We start from the raw sequence: 27,802 nt of genomic DNA, 5'->3' as shown, positions 1-27,802 counted from the left end.
AACATTGGTGAAGCCATTTCTAGCCACACCCAACGCCGTAGCTTATCCTGCTTACGGAAGTTTCGGTTACGGCGCACCTGGTTTTGGGAATGCCTTTCTTCATGGTTAGAAATTAATGATAACATTAAAAATGTAAAGAAAAAATGGACTTTCTTTATTTAAATAAATTATACATTTATATAGTGCTGTAGTTTTTTTTACGTAGATCTTACGTTGTTTTTAATTGTTTAATAAGTAAATTGTATACGAAGGAATTTTGAAGGAAAATAACATTGCAAGTTGGAAGGATTTTCTGGAATACAATTGGAGGCAGCGAATAACTTCTTACATGGAAAACTTCTGAAAGATTTTCATCATTTGTTAGGATGTCAGCTACTAGAATCTTATCTAGAAACTCCCGATAAAACTCCTGGTAGAAATCTCGTGTTGAACGTAAAAATCTCAGGTTCTATTATCCTCCTGTGTCAAGCTTTTATAAGTATGCTTACATATAGTATTATCAATCAGAATGTTTCAAGATACGGAATATATTGTATCTTACCTTCTCAAAGACTTTTAATTCAAGTATACTCATCAAAAAATGATAGTGTAAAACAACTAAATGTTAACATTGATCAGTGGTAGTAGCATGACTATCACTGTAGCGTGTTATCTCATGATGATCCAATATTGTGGTTAAGGCAGACCTGATGTCACCAATTTATCTGAGCGAGTGGTGTGAAAGGTAGCATCGTGGAAGTATTACAGAACTACGTGAAAGAACCGGTGGGGACAGTCAGTCGAAAAATGTGTAAAAACGCTTTTTAAGGTCAACCACCTCGCATGAGGCTTTCCTGGGTTTTCCCCATTCACACCAGGCAAATGCCAGGGTGATATCTAACTTATGGGTTCCAGGCCGCTTCTTTCCTTCCCTTTCCCCGGATAGTATGCTCGCCGAGGGACGTCGCTCCTCAAACGTGATGGGCTAAATGGCCGTAGATGCCAAACACCCAGAAATCTAAATCCTCCTCCTCCTCCTCCTACGTGAATGAATAGAGAAACATGGAAATATGAACAGTGTCACGGTGATCTTTCTATACAGGTATATCATGTATTGTTAGTAACATCCCATTGAGAAACTAATATTAATAACCCTATTATTAGTCAGTTGCCAGCGAAATGTTTCCTTTAACAAGAACAACGATTTAGCAAAAATATAATAGGCACCTCAAAATTATGTATCTCAGATAAATATACTTACATTGAAATTTATGCGTGTACATTATCATCTAAGATCACCATAAGTTTCTACTAATTTACGTTTATAATCCTTTTCCTTTTTTCCCATGAGCAAAACTTTACGCAATATATTTGGAATTTAAACCAAGAAATGTCTTATATTTTCAGTAATCTTTCACAAAACTAGTTTTGTGAGCGTGTAAATTTTCTGGCAATATTTACATCAGTGTAAGTGCTGCCATCAATTGCTCCTATGTTCATTATTATATTTGCCCATTGCTTAGATTTCTTCTGAGTGTTTCATACTTTCAATGAATGTTTGAATTCTTACAACTAGTACAATGATGGTAATATTTGCATCTAGAAAGTTAGAACTTAGAATTTTCTTAACATTTTAAATTACACTTGATTTTCTGCTCCATTTGTTTGGAGGATTATATGAAAAATTCAATTTTCGTCTTCCAAAATATTTAATACAAAATGCTATCAAGTTAGCATATAGCATGAGGTCTCTTCTATTTACTTGCAACGATGTACCTTCTATTTATATATAACGGTTGATACTTCTATTTATATGTAACATACATCGAGTTTGTTACATTCATTTAAGCGTCACATTGTGCTTAATTTATACGTAGCATGAGACCTTCCATTTATAAGTAGCAATATTATGTACATTTTATATGTCAAAAATTGTTATTTTTTAACGCCTATTTCAGCGTCACAGTTTTTAGTGTGTAGTTCTACGTGTGATACTGAATCAATCCATCTCCTGTTACTTTCATAAATATTGACATATGATAAATTGGACTTCCTAGAGTTCAATCAATATGGCAATATTCGTAAGCAAGTTATCTGGTTAAAAATATTAGCCATCATGAGACAATTGATCATTCTTGTCTCATATTTAAAGTGCTGCTCACTACACTGTCTGGTTCCAAAAACAATATCGTAAATGTGATATCTCACATCAAACATTGCGTCTGTTTCTATTAGGTGATATATATCTTCATTCTTTGCCAATATCAATATATAACTAAGAACTTAGTTATATTCTTCAACACTAACGCCTAGGTCAACTAAATATTAGTTATTTCAGTTACTATTTCAATGTAGTGTGCACTAATCAAATCGGTTTTAAATTTATTTTAATGATTACAGCTAAAGTTTGAAATAATAATGTTGTACTTGACAATGATTGTAAGCAGATCCAATACATACCGAAATAAACAGAAAGACAAGATCTCGTTTCTAAACAACTAAAGATCACTTTTACTCAGACATTGGCATCATTATCATGAAGAGGAGAAATGTCACAATTTGATATCTTCCATCATTCCAAATATTATTACCATTCCAGTAAATCAAGGTGATTTCTAATCGCAAGGCTACTATTACTTAGTAAATATCAAACTCGACTTACTGCAAATATCTGCATGATGATGTGTTCTTCACTGTTAATTCGGATACATTCACTTTCAAACTGGTGCCCATATTTATATGTATTCACGAAATGTTTCCGAAAGAAATCATGGAGAAACGTCGAGACAAATATACAACTCTTCTTTTTTTGAGAAATTATGTATTTAATTAGCAATTATTAATACCGATATCTTGAAGCACTAATTATATCTTACTTGCAAGCATCCTGAATCACATGTTACATGGATATTGTGAAAAGTTGAAAGATCGTTGCTCAAGATCAAAGATAAGATACAGCGAGCATTATTTTACCTTGTTAATGTTAGTGAATTTAGTTTCTATTCATCCTACTAAAGAAAATAATTTTCTGCTTATAAATTCATGAAACTAAGTTATTTTTCATATCCTGATCATTACACAACATTGAAGAGATATTCAACCCAGGTATCCGCCACATCCTCCATATCCACCATAACCACCCAAGCCACCAAGCTGGCTATATACATGAACATTTGGTCCCACTCTTCTCACGATAGCGTTGAAACCATTAATTCCATCAGCTTGATAGTTGACTCGTCTCAGACTGCCATCGTTCTCAACCAAGCTGTAATGCCCTCGTACTAAGTCTCCATCACGTACTTCCGTTTGTTGTTTGTGGTCTCCTGTTAAGGCATCAGACACGGAATATCCAAACTTGTATCTTGGGTATGACTGTAAAATTCATAAGAAAATTTAATTACCTGCTTACATGCATTTAAAATATTCAATATTAACTTCATTCGATTAGGGACATACATTGGGTAAGATTTTAGCATAGTATAGGAATATATCAAAATAGATATTGATGTATTTTAAACGTATTATTCCTTGGGAAAAACATTATTATAAAATAAGTACCTTATGATTCCGTATCGAGAATTTCATTAAAAATAATTAGTACTGAACCAAATATTTGCTCGGCTCAGTGGTAGAGCGTTCACCTATGGTGCTTGGGGTCCCGGGGTCGATCCCAGCCCCCGTCAATTGAATAAACACCGAGTGCGTGGGTTTCCTCGGGGTTCTCCCGTTTCCTCCCACTTTCTTCATTCCACCATTTCATTTATTACTCATCATCACTGTCTCCTTTAGCCTAACGGGCATAACCGTGGGACGTAAAACTCAAAGATTTCATTTCATTTCTCCAAATATGTGCATGACCGTGAATGCTATTCATACGTGTTGCTAATGCTACTCACATTCACCTTTGAGTCATTTTGAATTATATGAAAGATGGCTTTCTTATCGATTTCTTAGGGAATACAAATTTATTTTATATTTCTTATATCACGAGTTTCAACACATAAAATAGAAAATTGAAGTGAATATTAAGCTTTACTTACGTAATAGTTCAAACCTCTTCCCAGACCACCGTAACCTATAATCATACCGTAATTTCCATACTCTCCAACTGCACCATAACCTCCAGTCAAACCAATAGAGACGCTAGCAGCAACCAGAGCAACGAATGTTAAAACAATCTGGAAACACAAAACCATTGGTTTTTTATTACTGATAAAATTCACTTTCTCATCAATATCAATATATAAATGACACCTATTATATTCGTAAACACTAACACTTAAATCAACTAAATGCTAGTAAAATGAGTTTTTTTATTCAAATGAAGTGTACACTAAACAAAGAGCTTTCAAATTTACTTTAAAGTGCATTTGTATCACGAAGTGTGTAGTTGACCTTAATAATACACCTGAATCAAAACTTTAATTTTAACTGTGAAAATATTTTCTTAACGTTTTGACCATCAAGATCATTTTGTAAAGAATACGGTTGCTACAGGGACGATTGTTATGGAGTTCTGTTTACCAAAGCTTCTTTATATCGTGTCTATTCGTGTGTATCTCCGTCCAAGAGAAAATCATCTCAAGAACTACCTCATATATCTCTATCTATTTGGCCAGCAATGAAATGACCAAAACCAAGGATCGGAATTCATTGTTGGAGATGATATGGAAATGGAAAACGATAGTAATCCGAATAATTTATGTAATTATAGCAAATAAAATTAGTCTCTAGTTATAGCAAATGCTACTGAAAGTCCTCAACCAGGGACGTCACTTGGTAACAAAGGAGGGCAATTGCTACCTTCTGCGTTTAAGAAATACTGATAGTTTAGTCAGTTGTATTGTAACATAATAACAAAAACCCATGAAACTCCTATATCCTTGGGTGCGCGATGGCTCAGTTGTAGAACGTCCACCTCCGCTGCTAAGGGTCCCTGGTTCGATCCCAGCTGGCGCCGTGTGGACTTCGTGGTGGACGAACACGGTGGTCGTAGGTTTTCTCGGGGTTCTCCCGTTTAATCCCACTTTCTTCATTCCAACATTTCACTAATTTCTCATTATCACCGTCTCCTTTAGCCTAATCGGCATAATCATGGGACGTAAAACTCAAACATTTCATTTCATTTCATTTTCCTATACCCTCGTTAGGCAAGGTAAAGAAACGTGACTCCACCAACAAAATCTGAAATGACGCTTATGTCTTAAGCAAGAACCAAAATACCGTTTTCTTGTTACTGTATTTGTTCTCCCTCAAATGTCGATATGAAATAAGTCGTCGAATGTATTGACAATAAACAACGTTTAGGAGCTCTGAACACATTGAAAATTCTAGTGTATGAAATGGCTACTGTGAAATCTTTCAAGTTGTTTTACATCTTTTGTTAATAGTTACAAAATGTAAAATAATAATCCTTGAATAAGTAAGTACAAGTTTCTTATGATTTAATGGGGAGTCATTACTTGATTACAATTAAGTCTTCTTCCACAGGCATTTGAAGAAGTTCTGATTATTTGACTTACTAAAAACGTTTTCTGCTATATGTTGAATTCTCGATATTTTCTCTAGACGAACATTTGGAATCTACTATATTTCCTCTGTCCTAATGAATTTTAATGATATAATTCATTGGTTTAAAACTATTAGATTACTTCTATTTATTAATAGTATATGACGTAATGTAAATTATTATCTGTTATATTTCTAGGCGTACTTGTTGGAACCGGAGTAAGCAGAAAGAATAATAACTGAATTTCAGTGCGTACAGTTCTTGTAGTTGGAGCTATTGGTGGATATGGTCTTGGTGCTACTGGACTTAGCGGTATTTGACTTAGTGGTGTTGGACTCGGTGGTATTGGAGTTGGTGGAGCTGGTCTAGGTGTCACCGAACTGACTGGTCTTGGATTAGGTGATGTTGGTGTTGCTGGCTATGGACTTGCCGGATCTGCACTCTTGCGTGGTGGATATGGACCTTGGGGTTACGCTGGACAAGGTATCCAAGGAATTTATCTCCTTGGTTAAGATATATTGAAATAATATTTGTAAAATATAATTAGAAATATATCCATGCAACTGAACAAGAATTTCTTTTCTTATATTAGTGAAAAATTCCGTTGTTAATATCTTCCTTTCTTGGTTTAATCTAATACCATAAAGAAGGCTCCTAATTTAGTGGCTAACATACAATCACACTTGGCCGTTGAAGGAATAGTTTCTAAGATCTAGTTATCCAAATGTTAGTAAAATGAGACAAGTGTGCTCTATGCGTCTGAAGCAGAACTACAATTCAGTTTCAGAAAAGACCTAAACAGACAGATAGGTCTGAGGTCAACAAGCTAGACGATATACATTGGAAATTCAATTTACAAACACATAAGCATGCTAAGAGCTAAATAAATGTTATTACTGTCCCGATTATTTTTAGAAATATCTTCCTCAAACAGCGTTGGGTTAACAATTTACTATAACTCTCCAGAATACCTTTGCCGACAATTTGTGGTGAATATGATTTTTTAGCAAAATGTATTTTTGCCGAAATTTTATATATACAGATAATCAGAATAAAGATGAATGAATCTAATTTAAAATAAGTTAAGTGTGCGAACTGTTACCTACATAGTGTAAAGTAATCAAATTTGAAGCGAATTTCGCATTCTATAGTAATATTTGTTTATAAAGAAAATTACCAGAAAGTTGTCTACGGACGCTCTGGGTTATATGAACAAGTCAAATCAATATGTTTTCTACCAAATATCTGTCAAATTTGAGCATTTTGGTAACTCTCGTAATGCAAACTTGCAATACAGCATTTCTCATCACGAGCAGGGTATTTCGGTAGTTAACTGAATACTTTTAGACATTTCCAAATAAGACTAGCATTCAATGTGTACCATCTTAAATGATAGTGTTAATGTGATGCAAAGTGTAATGCTACGTACATAGATTGTCGGGTGTCATATGTTTAGTTATTATTAATATTAGACTACGAATTTCATTGTTATTTGCTGTTTTCAATTTTTCTTGGTATATCATAGCAGAATGTGTTATTAATATTTGCACTTTAAATTTCAAGGCGCATTATTCACATAAGGATTTCTAAATACTGTATTACCACAGTTTTAAAACTCAAGATTAATTATCTTATATGTGAATATTCAGAAGGAAATGTTAAACCACATAAAACATAATACCGTAGTATCACAGTTTCTCTAAAATTTGCATAGGAAATACTAGAAAAACATCCTCTGGTTTCATGCTAAAGATACCAATCTCAAGTTCTGTCAAACGGAAATTCTGTATTTAGATTAAACTTTTATACATCCGAAGTTCCATTTGTCTCTTCGGAAGGCCGATTTGACTGAACGTAATAAATAGATCATGAATTTATGTGAATTGCTTTACACCGAAATATATGTTGACTTACTCAAAAATATACTATTTGATAAGTATTATTACAACCATTGTTACCAATATTCTCATATTCATTCAATGTTATGTAATCGAATCTTTAATCATGTCCACTCTCATAATTAAGGTGTTAAGTCACTTGATCGAAGAGTGATTCGGATCTAATATCGAATACAATACTGTAAAGTGGATCACTGTAAGCCAGGAACTACGACAAAATCCAGTGTCGGATTTGAGGAAAGTTATATACATGGAGACAATGGATACTTAACCCAAAATCCAACAGGAATCTTAGCCTAAACAAAAAATCAGACTCACGTATAATCCATCTTAAACATTATACCATAAAGAATTAGTGTTCCTTACGAAATGTATCACTATAGAGAATCGCTTGGAACAAAGACGATTTGGACGCCATTAAGACGTCAATCTTCAGCACTGCTACACAAAGAGCAAATGAAATTCATAGACTAAATATTAAACATGGAAGTTTCTGGGTATATGTACTTGGATGTAAAAAAATACTACAGGAATCTTCAAGGAGGTGGACGATGCTTATCTTAAATTTCATTGTAACAATTTATCCCTAGGAAAACAAAACCAATCTCCGTAAATCAGACTTATTTTTAAATACTGTTAAATATTTGTATAGGAGAGCTTTCGGATGAAGTAGGTTCTCCATACACTTTTCATTTTGACCATCTGCTAACGGAAATAATATTATGTCAGTGCAAAAATTAAAAATGTATACATTGCTTAAAAGAGTTTCATGCAGAGGTATCGTTTCTTCCTTCCCTTTGGTTTAGGACAATAATCTAGTGGAAATGAAACCATACATCAATAAATCATATTAACTATACATACTTCTTCAAATATTATATGAGGTTTTGCTGTTCTTACGTTTAAAAGTAACTTTTCTGATTAATCACTCGAGAAAGCTCGATGACATCAACAAAGATCTTCACAAAACACTATTAACTAACAAGCAGAATAAAAGGCAATGGCTTATTCTTAAGAAAACATGACACCTAAAGATAGCAATGAGAACTTCAAAAGGGGAAGACGAGGAGGGTCTTAAACTATTCTTCCTGAACCCTTGTTTTATAGTGATTAAACAATACATGTACATAACTATATATTTTTGATCTTGTCATGAGTTAAAAGAGATCATCAGTTCAGTTCTTCCATTTCGATAGTTGTAAAAATATATTGAGTAGTTTGAGTGCGACTAAGTGCTTATACAGGTAAACTGCCATTAATTCGGGCAGGTGGCTATTGCAATATGATATATTCGACTATTTTACATCGAAAACTACCAATTAAAAAGACAAAATTTTGTACCGTTCTATTTTATCACATATTTACCCATATGTTATTTTGTAATACTTAATGCATATGATTTCAGTACTTCCTCTTCAAGTATATGAAAGGATTATAGACATGAAATATTCTTGCTACTGCTTTATTTTTATTTCAAACAACATTTCTTAAAATCATTATTAACCGAGGTATCCGACACCTCCGATTCCAGCGTGAAGATTGCCGCCAACTCTTCTCACAATTGCATCAAATCCATTGATATCATCAGCTCCGTATGTAACAATTCTACGACTGCCATCAGGTTCAATAAGGCTGTATTGTCCTCTGACGACTGGACCATCACGAATTTCAGTCTGTTGTTTGTTGTCTCCTGTGAGGCGATCACTCACTGCGTAGCCAAATTGATATCGCGGGTAGGCCTAAATGAAACAAAAATTACTTAGAAACATTCTACACTGATTCATTTATCTCATAAGTAATTAGATACATTTTATGTTTATGTAAACTGAAAATATCTATGAGGAAAACAATAACTCACAAAACATTTTCGAATCCATATAATGTAATATTTCCTCAAAAATAGATATCAGCAAGAATTATTATGTAATATCGATAGTACTTAAATGTATATTCTAATAAATATTCGCTCCTTAAAACTGATATATATTTCTAGAACCATTTTTAATTCTTTAATATGTACCTGTAAATTAATAGTAATTTTTATTTAATATTTTATTAATTTGAACCTCTTGATAATTGAAGTCATTGTTTTTAACAATCCAAATTTTTGTTTGCCAGATATTTTAAATCATTACCTTAAATAGTTAAAAACTCACTATTCCTACATAATAAACTTGTAACATACACCTTCGGACACATTAATATTTTGGAACCATAATTCAGATATAGTTGCTTAACGAGACTTACATAATAATCAACTCCACCAATACCTCCTAAAACGCCAACTGCATAAGCAGAAGATGCGAAAGCGATGAGAGCGAAAATGATCTGAAAGAATGAAACCATATATATTCTTAAAATATCCTTATAGTTTATTACCGAGTAATATGCACAAGTAGCAATTAAAACAATGAAAACATTCGAGTACCGTAAAACTGTTCCTTGTGAGCTACTCACAGGAGACATTTGAACATTACTATTATTGTGTGTTATATAGGTATTTTGTGTTGTGTGATGGTGAGTAAGTAATTTGAGAGCACTAATTCATTATACCTTCTATCAAAGTGTTGTGACCTTGCTGTCTAAAATCAACCCTGAAAATGTTTTTCTAAGAAAGTACATGTGTAATACACATGTTTAGAATAGACAAATATGGTTTGATAGGTAAATGTTTGTTCTAATTTCCTTCATTATTTGAAATTGAAACATTGTAGCTTTGAACTGTCTACTTCCTACATTTAAAGACGATCGTAGCTCTCTGCGTCGTGGGATGCATTGGAATTGAATTACCTTTAGCCTGTTATTATTTAATTAAATGACAAATATATTAGCATCACATGCTCAAGACCAGAGAATGTAATTGCATTATCAAGGTGAATTGCATGCTATGATAAAAGAAAACATCTTCTTACAGAAAAAACTTAACCCGCACAGACACGTATATGCAATATAATGCGGCTCATCACGTAACTCTACCAATAATCATTGACAATGAATATTAAACAGATTACACTTGTGGGCATTCAGTTAGTGCACATGCTTAATCTGTCCAGTTCATATTGCATATGCTGTTGTCTTTTATGACTTACTGACTTTCAAATATGATCTTTATTCATACTTTCTATAATTCGTTGTTGGTGTGGCGTTTCCTTTAGCCAAAGAATGAGTAACATTGAAGGAAGAAAGATCTTTTCCATTTAGTCAAATAAAATAAATCTCATAATGAATATTTAAGATTTAAGTTTCTACTTTTGAAGAAAGAACAACTATTATTGTTATCAGAGTCTTACACTACCCGTAGATTTTTAAAATACATATTATTGCAATGATATTTATAAGAATATTGGTGAATTTTACTTACTGTGTAAGTGTTCATTTTTCGTAATTAATTCGTATAAAGTAATTTGCTAAAATGTATTAACTGCAGTCAGTCCAGAAGATTTTATTTTTTTTCAAGCGGAAAGAAAGCTGATAATGCGACACAATTAGGAAGGAAATCTTTAGCTTCTTGGTTTCCAACTCTAATTATTAAATCTTTATTATTTCTCTTTTCAATTAATAGTGCCAAATATATCTTAGCAATGTTGGGGTGTTGTTACATCAGAAAATATTAATGAAAATTGTGAAATTTTTCTTACCAATTTACAGCAATTAATTAATGTAATGTAAAATAAAAATTTTATTTGAAAGTTTTACTTGTTAATCACAATTTAGACAACATTTTGATGTGAGAATTTCCTTAATTACTTGGTTCATTTCCTGAGATGTTTGTATAAAAATGGTTTAGCATTTACCAGGATAACATGTCTCTTCCAAAGTTTCAAAGAGAAGCTGAGTAATCGCATCCGACATGGTAAGGGATTTGTAAATGTTTACACAATTATGATTATGGTTATACGTAACATTTATTTGTTAGATCTTTTTTGCATGAGTTTTAAGGGTAAATTTAGAAATGTTTACTAGAAAATTCTAAAGTTGCCAAATTTATAGTGTGATGGTTATTTCGGAAAAGTCATAGTCTAAAATATTCCACTACTTTAGACAATCATTATAAAGGCATTCTGAAGTGCAATACGTACAATACGAATCAAAAAACCTGCAACATGAAAGTTTAAGTTCATTGTGAAACTACGCCAACAACATAGGCAACCAACCTAAAGTCTTTGTGGCACTGATCACGCCAGGATAACCTTCGGCTTTGTCCCCCTGCACACTTCGTTTGGAGCAAGAAATGCATAGACCACGTGACTACAAACCACAAATTTCTCACAAGATGGAGTAATAGATTGAGGTTCTTCTCATTTTACATCCTCAGTTTTAAAGAGAGAGAAAGAGAAAAAGGTCAACGTGATAAAAACTAAATAAAGAGGAATATATGAAATATAAAGGAAAAGAAAACGTGCGCATATATTGACAAATGACACATGCACTTCAAAGGAGACCATCTCAAATTTTGTTATGAACCATATATAATAACTGTGAGAATCAGCAAACCACAAAGACATAATTACACACAGTAAGTGTTATACAACACATATTTATTTAAACAAATAAAAGTGCTTGCAGAAAGCTGAAAATGTCTTTAAAATCTCAACCATAACTGAAACAAGAGATTACTTCTCTATTGTTTTTCTTCGTAGCATCCATCTACATGGAGAAATGAGAAAGAGATAACATCTTAAGAGATTCGCACGTATACAATATCGGAAACTGCTAAATGGAAAAAAGTACCGTCTTTGGCTGGGATTCGAACCCAGAACCATAGTGTTAGAAATCCAACACTCTACCAATGTAGCTAGTCTGACAGTAATACCCTGTTTCTCCATCATTACCTATGAAAGATGGAATGGAGTCTGCAGAAAACTACGTCTAACATGTCCACGACAGACCGCCTATAACCTATGTCTAATTGGTACTTAAAAAAGCTAGTTCTACACGTGCATAGAAAAGTAAAATCAAATGAGTAGTTAGTACACATCACTTTGTCTGTCTCACTCTATCTCTGACTATAGAAATAGAGGAAGAAGAAAAAAATATAGAGGTGAGAACACGGGAAGAACAAGCAAAAATATAAGTTGCAGGAAAATGAATATCAAGGAGAGAGAGAGAGAGACATAGAGACAGAGAGAAAAATAGAGGGAACGGAGCAAATGATTTAATATACATCGGAAAAGAAGATTCACAACTGTGCTATACATTTAATGTATTGAATACTCTGCAGGCCCGTATCCACGGGGGGGGGCTAGGGGGGCCGCCCCCCCTAAACTTTGGCTGGCCCCAATAAAGGTTTCACGATAGGCTTGCAAATAAACTATAATATGGTGATGAAGTATAATATGATTGGGTCGGGCTCCCCCTAACTTCGGCCGCCCCCCCCTAAATTTGTGGGCTGGCTACGGGCCTGATACTCTGTTTCTTCTAAATTGCTTGCTAGATGACAAATATTAATTTGTAAAAACGTAGCAAATGCCCGCGTTGTCTTGTTTTCTTACTATTTCAGTAATAGTGGAAAACGTGGTTTATGCAACATAATAAATTACTAATTTTCCCACAACAACCATGTAGATGTTGTTGATGATTTTGAGTTTAACGTCCGTTCAGCAGCGAGATTATATGAGACGTTGACCTACTTATTAACGTGGAATCCGAACCATATGAGCTGCTGCCGGGAATTGAAGCAACCATGTACTGTTGGTAAGAAATTACTAAGCAAAAGAAAAAAATGATCAGCAAAATACATAAAACGATAGTCCTGCAAACTATTACTTAAAGAGAATTTATTGTAAAATCAATACATCCATGTGGCGGTATATAGTCGTAAAGTGATTAGAAAACTTAATATTAAACTGTCGATCACATTGTTTTACTTATTTGAATTCAATGTCGTATAGATTCGGTTTTAGCTCTAGATTTCAGCGTTCTCACTTCGATTCTTAACTTGTTGGAAATATGCATTAATCGAAATTATAAAAATATACGAAATTTAACTAGCTAAAAGAAGAGAATAACATAAAAATCCGGATTAGAGTATTACAATAAACATGTGTATTTTCTTTAGGGTTTGCAAGTCATAGCTTATAGGAATTATAGAAAAAACGTTCGTTGTGAAAGCACAAGAAAAAAAAAACAGAGAATAGACACAAACCTCAGGTGGGTTTGAACACGAGAAGGCGGAGGTAGTAGACTACTCTACTAAACCGCTCGGCTATATCTTAATCCTCTAGTACGTTTTGATAAATATTGTCTATAGTAGTTGCACTTTACTTGTTTCTGTTTTGTTGTTTGTCATATAATGTATACGAGTGGCGAATAATAGAATAGAACTGTTTTAGACGAGTATAAACAAATTTCCCGGACAAGTTGTAATCTTATATGTATCTAAATTGCACAAATAAATCAGATTAAATCTGTAAAGTACTTCGTGGGTTTTGATGGAAGTTAACTGTTGCATAGTTACGAGTTTTTGTTTATGCCCACCACTCGATGGAAGTTATGTTCTTAAAAAATAGTAACTGCTACTATATTCTAATGTATTGGATTTAAAAAAATGGAAAATATTTTGTTACTAACAGTGAGTGAGTATTTTTGCGTGCAACAACAGTTGATTACAGGCACATCTACTTCTTCTACGCATGCCTTTCATAATACGACGTCATGTATAGCAATATGTTGCATTATCCTATATTCAAAGACGTTCTAGTACTTTTACTTTGGTGTGTAAGGATGGCGCAATATGATCATTCTGTACGCGAGAGTGTTATCGCTCTAATTGAACATGCGGGATTGAGTGTTCCTGAAGCAGGCGCTCGATTAGGCGTGCATCGTGCAACAGCGTTCAGGTGGTGGAAAAAATATGAGGAAACTGGAAGCCTAACTCGAAAATCTGGAAGTGGTCGGCCACGAGTGTCCTCACCGACACAAGACCAACGATTAGTTGATCAATGCTGTCGACAGCCTTTCATGTGTGCCCGAAAACTGCAACAGTCTACCGCCTTTCCAGGTTATGTAACTACAGTCCGACGGCGAATTCGGGCCGCAGGCTTAAGGTCCTTCCGGGCTGCTGTTAAGGAGAGATTGACAGAAGATCACAAAGTCGATAGACTGGCGTTTGCAGAGCTAAATATTACTTGTCACTCGGACACTGTTGTCTTTACAGATGAAAAAATATTTTCCACTGGAAATTTTGGGCCAACACGTGTGTATCGCCCATCTGGAAGACGGTTTGATCCACAATATATGGCCCGTTCAGCGCGAATGGGTCATGTGACGATTCACTGTTGGGGATGGATATGCGAGACTACAGGTTAGGTGGTATCCATCGAATTATAGGCCGATTTAATGGTAAAAAAAATGTTGATCTTCTCGACTTTATGCTCCCTGAAATAAAAGCACATGTTGGCGACGACGTACTCTAATACTCTTTTTATAATTTCGATTAATGCATATTTCCAACAAGTTAAGAATCGAAGTGAGAACGCTGAAATCTAGAGCTAAAACCGAATCTATACGACATTGAATTCAAATAAGTAAAACAATGTGATCGACAGTTTAATATTAAGTTTTCATCACTTTACGACTATATACCGCCACATGGATGTATTGATTTTACAATAAATTCTCTTTAAGTAATAGTTTGCAGGACTATCGTTTTATGTATTTTGCTGATCATTTTTTTCTTTTGCTTAGAAATTTCTTACCAACAGTACATGGTTGCTTCGATTCCCGGCAGCAGCTCATATGGTTCGGATTCCACGTTAATAAGTAGGTCAACGTCTCATATAATCTCGCTGCTGAACGGACGTTAAACTCAAAATCATCAACAACATCTACATGGTTGTTGTGGGAAAATTAGTAATTTATTATGTTGCATAAACCACGTTTTCCACTATTACTGAAATAGTAAGAAAACAAGACAACGCGGGCATTTGCTACGTTTTTACAAATTAATATTTGTCATCTAGCAAGCTATTTAGAAGAAACAGAGTATCAGGCCCATAGCCAGCCCACAAATTTAGGGGGGGGCCGAAGTTAGGGGGAGCCCGACCCAATCATATTATACTTCATCACCATATTATAGTTTATTTGCAAGCCTATCGTGAAACCTTTATTGGGGCCAGCCAAAGTTTAGGGGGGGCGGCCCCCCTAGCCCCCCCCCCGTGGATACGGGCCTGCAGAGTATTCAATACATTAAATGTATAGCACAGTTGTGAATCTTCTTTTCCGATGTATATTAAATCATTTGCTCCGTTCCCTCTATTTTTCTCTCTGTCTCTATGTCTCTCTCTCTCTCCTTGATATTCATTTTCCTGCAACTTATATTTTTGCTTGTTCTTCCTGTGTTCTCACCTCTATATCTTTTTCTTCTTCCTCTATTTCTATAGTCAGAGATAGAGTGAGACAGACAAAGTGATGTGTACTAACTACTCATTTGATTTTACTTTTCTATGCACGTGTAGAACTAGCTTTTTTAAGTACCAATTAGACATAGGTTATAGGCGGTCTGTCGTGGACATGTTAGACGTAGTTTTCTGCAGACTCCATTCCATCTTTCATAGGTAATGATGGAGGAACAGGGTATTACTGTCAGACTAGCTACATTAGTAGAGTGTTGGATTTCTAACACTATGGTTCTGGGTTCGAATCCCAGCCAAAGACGGTACTTTTTTCCATTTAGCAGTTTCCGATATTGTATACGTGCGAATCTCTTAAGATGTTATCTCTTTCCCATTTCTCCATGTAGATGGATGCTACGAAGAAAAACAATAGAGAAGTAATCTCTTGTTTTAGTTATGGTTGAGATTTTAAAGACATTTTCAGCTTTCTGCAAGCATTTTTATTTGTTTAAATAAATATGTGTTGTATAACACTTACGGTGTGTAATTATGTCTTTGTGGTTTGCTGATTCTCACAGTTATTATATATGGTTCATAACAAAATTTGAGATGGTCTCCTTTGAAGTGCATGTGTCATTTGTCAATATATGCGCACGTTTTCTTTTCCTTTATATTTTGCATATTCCTCTTTATTTAGTTTTTATCACGTTGACCTTTTTCTCTTTCTCTCTCTTTAAAACTGAGGATGTAAAATGAGAAGAGAAATGAGAAGAACCTCAATCTATTACTCCATCTTGTGAGAAATTTGTGGTTTGTAGTCACGTGGTCTATGCATTTCTTGCTCCAAACGAAGTGTGCAGGGGGACGAAGCCGAAGGTTATCCTGGCGTGATCAGTGCCACAAAGACCTTAGGTTGGTTGCCTATGTTGTTGGCGTAGTTTCACAATGAACTTAAACTTTCATGTTGCAGGTTTTTTGATTCGTATTGTACAAATCATTCTAAGTATGATAATAAAACCTTTTATTTTTTTATTAAAATTCCATGAGTGAACTATGATATTCGTAAGTATCGAAAATCTTATGGTTCGCATTTGTCTGCCCTTTCGTCAATTCGACGTACCAAGAATAGATTCTATCTCCATCATTTAGTCTATTCAAACTAGAAGTTGATATAAATTAGTCACTTTTGGCTTCAGTGTTTATCGCAATAGAACGAAAATGGGAACAGAAAGAGAGTAACGGTTATTTCCAAACAATTCAGTAACTTAAGCCAACGAATCATGTCTTTCCAGACACTCTACCAAACCATATATTTGGTACAAATTTTAGATTACTTGGAATTTCAATACAAATTACCACAGAGAAACGAAAGACAAATTATATTGAGATACGACGTAAGCAATCGATTAATTGAAGAAAAAATAGGTTCTAAGATGTTCATTAACCATCTATGAAACAGCACGTAGCTTAAATAAGCGATTTCTGTTTCAACACTTATCGTCATGGAAGAAAGCGAGACTGGTTTTGGGGGTTTTCTGCAATCTATCAGTGTCTTAAGATGTATATCCAAATACAGCATGAACACTTTACTAAAATCGGGAGAGATTGAAATTTACTACTACTTCCGGTTTTAGCACTGAGTTTTATGGAGTAAGAACAGTAAGAGATACAGGAATGTTATTTCTTGAGAACTATTAACTTTCTCATGGATGGCTTTTATCTTCTTGATTGACACACTACTCAAACTGGAAACGGTTCAAATTAGAAATTTTCTGTTCAATCTTATTAACATATAAGAAAAAGATTATAGATAGAGACATGTGAATCTCTGTAAACGAATCAGGATATCAAGGAAAATTAAAATAACAATCTTTATACCCTACCGAACTTGGTAGGAGATGGAATGTACTAATGTTCTCGGTTTCAATACTGATTTGCTTAGAGGAGAAATGGTAAAAATATCGACATGCAGTTACTTACAATTGATTCATCTTCCCGAGAAAATATTGCACTTTCTCTTGTAATTCTCTACCCAAACTGGAAACAGTTTAAATTAAAAAATTCCATTTCTTCATTTATATTCATAGCATAGATATAACGACGAGCGTCTTCCTGTAACCGATTTAGGGTGTTGAGAGAACATACCTTCAGGCACCAATCATCTATCAACATCCCGCAGGGAGTGAAGTTTACTTACCATTTTCTTTTTAATAATGATTTTTGTAGAGCAAGAACTTAAGATATACCGAAACGCAGTTTATTGCTTTGATTCAGCTTCGCAAGAGCTGATTCCATCTCCTTTTACAAGCATCTATTTGATTCCGAAGTGGTACAAATTAACGGTTTCCACTTTCAGCCTCAGATTCCCATTCCGTCATAGAACAAAAGCAGTAAAAAATAGCTGTTATGACTAACTCCGTTCTATAATACATTATGTGTCCGAGGAAAATAGTATATGTTCGATCTTATTATCGTTTTGCAACCAGTAGATAAAGATGTACATTTCATGTTTCAGTATTGAATTCCCGTAGTTTGTATGGCTGCTATCGTTTCACACTGTGGAACGAAACATGCTTATTAAATATGTCAAACGTCTCTGTAGTTTAACTATAGTATGGCTTATATTATGTTTGTTGTGTTTTTAAGGCCGCTAAATTTATTTTGGTAATAGTTATGTATAGTAAATACGAACACACTTCTTTTATATTGCAGATGACCTCAACATTTATCTTTGCCCTCTTAATGCTAGCCAATACTTGCTACGGTATGTATGCATAATGTTATATAAATTATAACTCTAAATCATATAAGGTCTAAAACCAAAGTATCTTGAAATGCTTTTAAAATATAGTGAATTTATTGCAATACAAGAGTCTGCTATTTGTGCGTAATGAAAGATGAGAATTGAAAACGATAGATATTCGAATAATTTATGTAATTATAGCAAATAAAATTAGTCTGTAGTTATAGCAAATACTACTGAAAGTCCTCAACCAGGGAAGTTATTTGGGTAACACAGAAGGGCAATTGCTACCTTCTGCGTTTAAGAAATACTGATAGATTAGTCAATTGTATTGTAACATAATAACAAAAACCCATGAAACTCCTATATCCTTGGGTGCCCGGTGGCTCAGTGGTAGAGCATCCTCTTCCGCTGCTAGGGGTCCCTGATTCGATCCCAGCTCGCGCCGTGTGGACTTTGTGGTGGACGAACACGGTGCTCGTGGGTTTTCTCGGGGTTCTCCTTTCCTCCCACTTTCTTCATTCCAACATTTCACTCATTTCTCATTATCACCGTCTCCTTTAGCCTAACCGGCATATTCATGGAAAGAAAAACTCAAACATTTCATTTCATTTCATTTTCCTATACCCTCGTTAGGCAAAATAAAGAAACGTGACTCCACAAGCAAAATCTGAAATGACGCTTATGTCTTAGGCAAGAACCAAAATGCCGTTTTCTTGTTACTGTATTTGTTCTCCCTCAAATGTCGATACGAAATAAGTCGTCGATTGTATTGACAATAAACAACGTTTAGGAGCTCTGAACACATTGAAATTTTTAGTGTATGAAATACCTATTTTGAAATCTTTCAAGCTGTTTTACATCTTTTGCTAATAGTTACGAAATGTAAAATAATGATCCTTGAATAAGTAAGTACAAGTTTCGTATGATTTAATGGGGAGTCATTATTTGATTACAATTAAGTATTCTTCCAAAGGCATTCCGATGATATGACCTACTAAAAACGTTTTCTGTTATATTTTGAATTCCCGATATTTTCTCTAGACGAACATTTGGAATCTACTATATTTCCTCTGTCCTAATGAATTTTAATGATATAATTCATTGGTTTAAAACTATTAGATTGCTTCTACTTATTAATAGTATATGGCGTAATGTAAATTATTATCTGTTATATTTCTAGGCGTTCGGTTAACAATTTAGTATAACTCTCCAGAATACCTTTGCCGACAATTTGTGGTGAATATGATTTTTTAGCAAAATGTATTTTTGCCGAAATTTTATATATACAGATCAAATCAGAATAAAGATGAATGAATCTAATTTAAAATAAGTTAAGTGTGCGAACTGTTACCTACATACTGTAAAGTAATCAAACTTGAAGCGAATTTCGCATTCTATAGCAATAATTGTTTATAAAGAAAATTACCAGAAAGTTGTCTACGGACGCTCTGGGTTACATGAACAAGTCAAATCAATATGTTTTCTACCAAATATCTGTCAAATTTGAGCATTTTGGTAACTCTCGTAATGCAAACTTGCAATACAGCATTTCTCATCACGAGCAGGGTATTTCGGTAGTTAACTGAATACTTTTAGACATTTCCAAATAAGACTAGCATTCAATGTGTACCATCTTAAATGATAGTGTTAATGTGATACAAAGTGTAATGCTACGTACATAGATTGTCGGGTGTCATATGTTTAGTTATTATTAATATTAGACTACGAATTTCATTGTTATTTGCTGTTTTCAATTTTTCTTGGTATATCATAGCAGAATTTGTTATTAATATTTGCACTTTAAATTTCAAGGCGCATTATTCACATAAGGATTTCTAAATACTGTATTACCACAGTTTTGAAACTCAAGATTAATTATCTTATATATGAATATTAAGAAGGATATGTTAAACCACATAAAACATAATACCGTAGTATCACAGTTTCTCTAAAATTTGCATAGGAAATACTAGAAAAACATCATCCGATTTCATGCTAAAGATACCAATCTCAAGTTCTGTCAAACGGAAATTCTGTATTTAGATTAAACTTTTATACATTTGAAGTTGCATTTGTGTCTTAGGAACGCCGGTATGACTAAACGTAATAAATAGATCATGAATTAATTGAATTGCTTTACACCGAAATATATGTTGACTTACTCAAAAACTCAAAAATATACTACTTGATAAGTATTATTACAACCGTTGTTACTAATATTCTCATTTTCATTCAACGCTAAGTAATCGAATCTTTAATCATGTCCACTCTCATAACTAAGGTCCTAAGTCACTTGATCGAAGAGTGATTCGGATCTATTTGGTCTAGGAATTAATTCGTGCGGTTGGTACGCACACATTGAAGCTGTAGTACAAACACAAAATACATAAATACCTTAAGAAAAATATTGTCCATCACTAGCCACCACTTTCGCCCATCTGTCAGGCAATGTACGGATTCCGTGGCGAAAGAAGTCCTCATCCTTGGAAGCTATCCAGTCAGAGACCCATGTTTCGATATCTTCTGAAGAAGTAAACCGCTGTCCAATCAAATCGTTGTTCATGCAATCGAACAAGTAGTAGTCCGAAGGAGCAACGTCTGGTGAATACGGCGGGTGGGGTAAAACTTCCCATTCGACATTTTCTAAATAGGTTTTGACCGGTTTTGCGACATGTGGGCGAGCGTTATCATGTTGAACAATAAGTTTATCATGTCTGTTCTCCCATTCTCGTCGTGTTCTGGCCAGAGCTTGCTTCAAACGCATTAATTGTCGTCGATAACGTTCTCCATTCATAGTTTCACCCGGTTGCAGCAGCTCATAGTACACCACACCTTTCATATCTCACCATATGCACAGCATAACCTTTGCACAGTGAATATCTCGTTTTGGTTGTGATGTGTTTGTGTTTGTGATGTGGTTGTGTTTGTTCACCTAGGCCTTTTTTCGTTTAGGGTTCTCGTAATGGATCCACTTCTCATCACCCGTCATAATTCGATGAAGAAACCCCTTTCTGCTTTGTCGTTGAAGCAGCAATTCGCAAATGGTTTTTCGTCTTTCAACGTCTCTGTCTTTCAATTCATGTGGAACCCAATGTGACATCTTTTGAATCATTCCCATGGCTTTCAAGCGTTTGGAGACTGTTGTTTGATCAACGCCTAATCCTGCTGCAAGTTGTTCCTGCGTTTGACACGAATCCTGCTCGAGCAATGCTGTCAATTCTTCGTCTTGAAATTTTTTTGGCTTTCCAGCTCGCTCTTGGTCTGCCAAGCCGAAATCACCACTTCTAAACCGTGCAAACCACTTCTGACACGTTCGCTCAGCTAGAGCATGGTCACCATACACTTCCACCAAAATACGATGACTTTCAGTCGCACTTTTCTGCATGTTAAAGTAATGCAGCAGGACACCCCGCAAAAACACTTTATCAGGCACAAATTGCGCCATGTTCACTTAACTACAAACTGGTGTTGTTGACGCTTTAATCCACTGACCTATACTACGAACGATACGCGATGACAGGGGGTTTGCAACACATATGTGGATACACGGGACTGTGTGACGCTCCGTTCGTTGCGCCATCTCTTGTCCACCCGCACGAATTAATTCCTAGACCAAATAATATCGAAAACAATACTGTAAAATGGATTACTGTAAGCCAGGAACTACGACAAAATCCAGTGTCGGATTTGAGGAAAGTTATATACATGGAGACAATAGACTCTTAACCCAAAATCCAACAGGAATCTTAGCCTAAACAATAAATCAGACTCACGTATAATCCATCTTAAACATTATACCATAAAGAATTAGTGTTCCTTAAGAAATGTATCACTATAGAGAATCGCTTGGAACAAAGACGATTTGGACGCCATTAAGACGTCAGTCTTCAGCACTGCTACACAAAGAGCAAATGAAATTCATAGACTAAATATTGAACATGGAAGTTTCTGGGTGTATGTACTTGGATGTAAAAAAAAAATAATACAGGAATCTTCAAGGAGGTGGACGATGCTTTCTTTAAATTTCATTGTAACAATTTATCCCTAGGAAAACAAAACCAATCTCCGTAAATCAGACTTATTTTAAATACTGTTAAATATTTGTATAGGAGAGCTTTCGGATGAAGCAGGTTCTTCATACACTTTTCATTTTGACCATCTGCTAACGGAAATAATATTATGTCAGTGCAAAAATTAAAAATGTATACATTGCTTAAAAGAGTTTCATGCAGAGGAATCGTTTCTTCCTTTCCTTTGGTTTAGTACAATAATCTAGTGGAAATGAAACCATACACCAATAAATCACATTAATTATACATACTTCTTCAAATATTATATGTAGGTTGTGCTGTTCTTACGTTTAAAACTAACTTCTTCAGATTAATCACTCGAGAAAGCTCGATGACATCAACAAAGATCTACACAAAACACTATTAACTAACAAGCAGAATAAAAGGCAATGGCTTATTCTTAAGAAAACGTAACACCTAAAGTTAGCAATGAGAACTTCAAAAGGGGAAGACGAGGAGAGTCTTTAACTTTTCTTCCTGAACCCTTGTTTAATAGTGATTAAACAATACATCTACATAACTATATATTTTTGATCTTGTCATGAGTTAAAAGAGATCATCAGTTCAGTTCTTCCATTTCGATAGTTGTAAAAATATATTGAGTAGTGCGACTAAGTGCTTATACAGGTAAACTGCCATTAATTCGGGCAGGTGGCTAGTGCAATATGATATATTCGACTATTTTACATCGAAAACTACCAATTAAAAAGACAAAATTTTGTACCGTTCTATTTTATCACATATTTACCCATATGTTATTTTGTAATACTTAATGCATATGATTTCAGTACTTCCTCTTCAAGTATATGAAAGGATTATAGACATGAAATATTCTTGCTACTGCTTTATTTTTATTTCAAACAACATTTCTTAAAATCATTATTAACCGAGGTATCCGACACCTCCGATTCCAGCGTGAAGATTGCCGCCAACTCTTCTCACAATTGCATTAAATCCATTGATATCATCAGCTCCGTATGTAACAATTCTACGACTGCCATCAGGTTCAATAAGGCTGTATTGTCCTCTGACGACTGGACCATCACGAATTTCAGTCTGTTGTTTGTTGTCTCCTGTGAGGCGATCACTCACTGCGTAACCAAATTGATATCGCGGGTAGGCCTAAATGAAACAAAAATTACTTAGAAACATTCTACACTGATTCATTTATCTCATAAGTAATTAGATACATTTTATGTTTATGTAAACTGAAAATATCTATGAAGAAAACAATAACTCACAAAACATTTTCGAATCCATATAATGTAATATTTCCTCAAAAATAGATATCAGCAAGAATTATTATGTAACATCGATAGTACTTAAATGTATATTCTAATAAATATTCGCTCCTTAAAACTGATATATATTTCTAGAACCATTTTTAATTCTTTAATATGTACCTGTAAATTAATAGTAATTTTTATTTAATATTTTATTAATTTGAACCTCTTGATAATTGAAGTCATTGTTTTTAACAATCCAAATTTTTGTTTGCCAGATATTTTAAATCATTACCTTAAATAGTTAAAAACTCACTATTCCTACATAATAAACTTGTAACATACACCTTCGGACGCATTAATATTTTGGAACCATAATTCAGATATAGTTGCTTAACGAGACTTACATAATAATCAACTCCACCAACACCTCCTAAAACGCCAACTGCATAAGCAGAAGATGCGAAAGCGATGAGAGCGAAAATGATCTGAAAGAATGAAACCATATATATTCTTAAAATATCCTTATAGTTTATTACCGAGTAATATGCACAAGTAGCAATTAAAACAATGAAAACATTCGAGTACCGTAAAACTGTTCCTTGTGAGCTACTCACAGGAGACATTTGAACATTACTATTATTGTGTGTTATATAGGTATTTTGTGTTGTGTGATGGTTAGTAAGTAATTTGAGAGCACTAATTCATTATACCTTCTATCAAAGTGTTGTGACCTTGCTGTCTAAAATCAACCCTGAAAATGTTTTTCTAAGAAAGTACATGTGTAATACACATGTTTAGAATAGACTAATACGGTTTGATAGGTAAATGTTTGTTCTAATTTCCTTCATTATTTGAAAATGAAACATTGTAGCTTTGAACTGTCTACTTCCTACATTTAAAGACGATCGTAGCTCTCTGCGTCGTGGGATGCATTGGAATTGAATTACCGTTAGCCTGTTATTATTTAATTAAATGACAAATATATTAGCATCACATGCTCAAGACCAGAGAATGTAATTGCATTATCAAGGTGAATTGCATGCTATGATAAAAGAAAACATCTTCTTACAGAAAAAACTTAACCCGCACAGACACGTATATGCAATATAATGCAGCTCATCACGTAACTCTACCAATAATCATTGACAATGAATATTAAACTGATTACACTTTGTGGGCATTCAGTTAGTGCACATGCTTAATCTGTCCAGTTCATATTGCATATGCTGTTGTCTTTTATGACTTACTGACTTTCAAATATGATCTTTATTCATACTTTCTATAATTCGTTGTTGGTGTGGCGTTTCCTTTAGCCAAAGAATGAGTAACATTGAAGGAAGAAAGATCTTTTCCATTTAGTCAAATAAAATAAATCTCATAATGAATATTTAAGATTTAAGTTTCTACTTTTGAAGAAAGAACAACTATTATTGTTATCAGAGTCTTACACTACCCGTAGATTTTTAAAATACATATTATCGCAATGATATTTATAAGAATATTGGTGAATTTTACTTACTGTGTAAGTGTTCATTTTTCGTAATTAATTCGTATAAAATAATTTGTTAAACTGTATTATCTGCAGTCAGTCCAGAAGATTTTATTTGTTTTCAAGCGGAAAGAAAGCTGATAATGCGACACAATTAGGAAGGAAATCTTTAGCTTCTTGGTTTCCAACTCTAATTATTAAATCTTTATTATTTCTCTTTTCAATTAATAGTGCCAAATATATCTTAGCGTTGGGGTTGTTTGTTACATCAGAAAATATTAATGAAAATTGTGAAATTTTTCTTACCAATTTTACAGCAATTAATTAATGTAATGTAAAATAAAAATTTTATTTGAAAGTTTTACTTGTTAATCACAATTTAGACAACATTTTGATGTGAGAATTTCCTTAATTACTTGGTTCATTTCCGGAGATGTTTGTATAAAAGTGGTTTAGCATTTACCAGGATAACATATCTCTTCCAAAGTTTCAAAGAGAAGCTGAGTAATCGCATCCGACATGGTAAGGGATTTGTAAATGTTTACACAATTATGATTATGGTTATACGTAACATTTATTTGTTAGATGTTTTTTGCTTGAGTTTTAAGGGTAAATTTAGAAATGTTTACTAGAAAATTCTAAAGTTACCAAATTTATAGTGTGATGGTTATTTCAAAAAAAGTCGTAGTCTAAAATATTCCACTAATTTAGACAATCATTATAAAGGCATTCTGAAGTGCAATACGTACAAATCACTCTAAGTATGATAATAAAACCTTTTATTTTTTTTATTAAAATTCCATGAGTGAACTATGATATTCGTAAGTATCGAAAATCTTATGGTTCGCCTTTGTCTGCCCTTTCGTCAATTCGACATACCAAGAATAGATTCTATCTCCATCATTTAGTCTATTCAAACTAGAAGTTGGTATAAATTAGTCACTTTCGGCTTCAGTGTTTATCGCAATAGAACGAAAATGGGAACAGAAAGAGAGTAACGGTTATTTCCAAACAATTCAGTAACTTAAGCCAACGAATCATGTCTTTCCAGACACTCTACCAAACCATATATTTGGTACAAATTTTAGATTACTTGGAATTTCAATACAAATTACCACAGAGAAACGAAAGACAAATTATATTGAGATACGACGTAAGCAATCGTATAATTGAAGAAAAAATAGGTTCTAAGATGTTCATTAACCATCTATGAAACAGCACCTAGTTTAAATAAGCGATTTCTGTTTCAACACTTATCGTCATGGAAGAAAGCGAGACTGGTTTTGGGGTTTTTCTGCAATCTCTCAGTGTCTTAAGATGTATATCCAAATACAGCATGAACACTTTACTAAAATCGGGAGAGATTGAAATTTACTACTACTTCCGGTTTTAGCACTGAGTTTTATGGAGTAAGAACAGTAAGAGATAGAGGAATGTTATTTCTTGAGAACTATTTACTTTCCCATGGATGGCTTTTATCTTCTTGATTGACACACTACTCAAACTGGAAACGGTTCAAATTAGAAATTATCTGTTCAATCTTATTAACATATAAGAAAAAGATTATAGATAGAGACATGTGAATCTCTGTAAACGAATCAGGATATCAAGGAAAATTAAAATAACAATCTTTATACCCTACCGAACTTGGTAGGAGATGGAATGTACTAATGTTCTCGGTTTCAATACTGATTTGCTTAGAGGAGAAATGGTAAAAATATCGACATGCAGTTACTTACAATTGATTCATCTTCCCGAGAAAATATTGCACTTTCTCTTGTAATTCTCTACCCAAACTGGAAACAGTTTAAATTAAAAAATTCCATTTCTTCATTTATATTCATAGCATAGATATAACGACGAGCGTCTTCCTGTAACCGATTTAGAGTGTTAAGAGAACATACCTTCAGGCACCAATCACCTATCAACATCCCGCAGGGAGTGAAGTTTACTACCATTTTCTTTTTAGTAATGATTTTTGTAGAGCAAGAACTTAAGATATACCGAAACGCAGTTTATTGCTTTGATTCAGCTTCGCAAGAGCTGATTCCATCTCCTTTTACAAGCATCTATTTTTATTCCGAAGTGGTACAAATTAACGGTTTGCACTTTCAGCCTTAGATTCCTATTCCGTCATAGAACAAAAGCAGTAAAAAATAGCTGTTATGACTAACTCCGTTCTATAATGCATTATGTGTCCGAGGATAATAGTATATGTTCGATCTTATTATCGTTTTGCAACCAGTAGATAAAGATGTACATTTCATGTTTCAGTATTGAATTCCCGTAGTTTGTATGGCTGCTATCGTTTCACACTGTGGAACGAAACATGCTTATTAAATATGTCAAACGTCTCTGTAGTTTAACTATAGTATGGCTTATATTATGTTTGTTGTGTTTTTAAGGCCGCTAAATTTATTTTGGTAATAGTTAGGTATAGTAAATACGAACACACTTCTTTTATATTGCAGATGACCTCAACATTTATCTTTGCCCTCTTGATGCTAGCCAGTACTTGCTACGGTATGTATGCATAATGTTATATAAATTAT

At 34.0% G+C, this 27,802-nt stretch overlaps 1 protein-coding gene across 1 annotated transcript; it reads right to left on the bottom strand.

Moving 5' to 3' along the window:
• Positions 1 to 3,075: 3,075 nt before the first annotated feature.
• On the bottom strand, positions 3,076 to 27,181 carry LOC145685539 (uncharacterized). Its single transcript, XM_081757937.1, has 7 exons — positions 27,155 to 27,181; positions 24,166 to 24,246; positions 23,478 to 23,657; positions 9,634 to 9,714; positions 8,946 to 9,125; positions 4,020 to 4,157; positions 3,076 to 3,351 (listed from the first exon to the last, which is right to left on the bottom strand). The coding sequence occupies exons 1-7, from the start codon at positions 27,179 to 27,181 to the stop codon at positions 3,076 to 3,078; spliced, it is 963 nt and encodes a 320-aa protein (XP_081614063.1).
• Positions 27,182 to 27,802: the final 621 nt, after the last annotated feature.

Source organism: Thermobia domestica, chromosome 5, assembly GCF_964235325.1.
Source record: "Thermobia domestica chromosome 5, izTheDome1.hap1.1, whole genome shotgun sequence".
Lineage (NCBI taxonomy): Eukaryota > Metazoa > Arthropoda > Insecta > Zygentoma > Lepismatidae > Thermobia > Thermobia domestica.
This window is presented reverse-complemented; position numbering and strand designations above follow the sequence as displayed.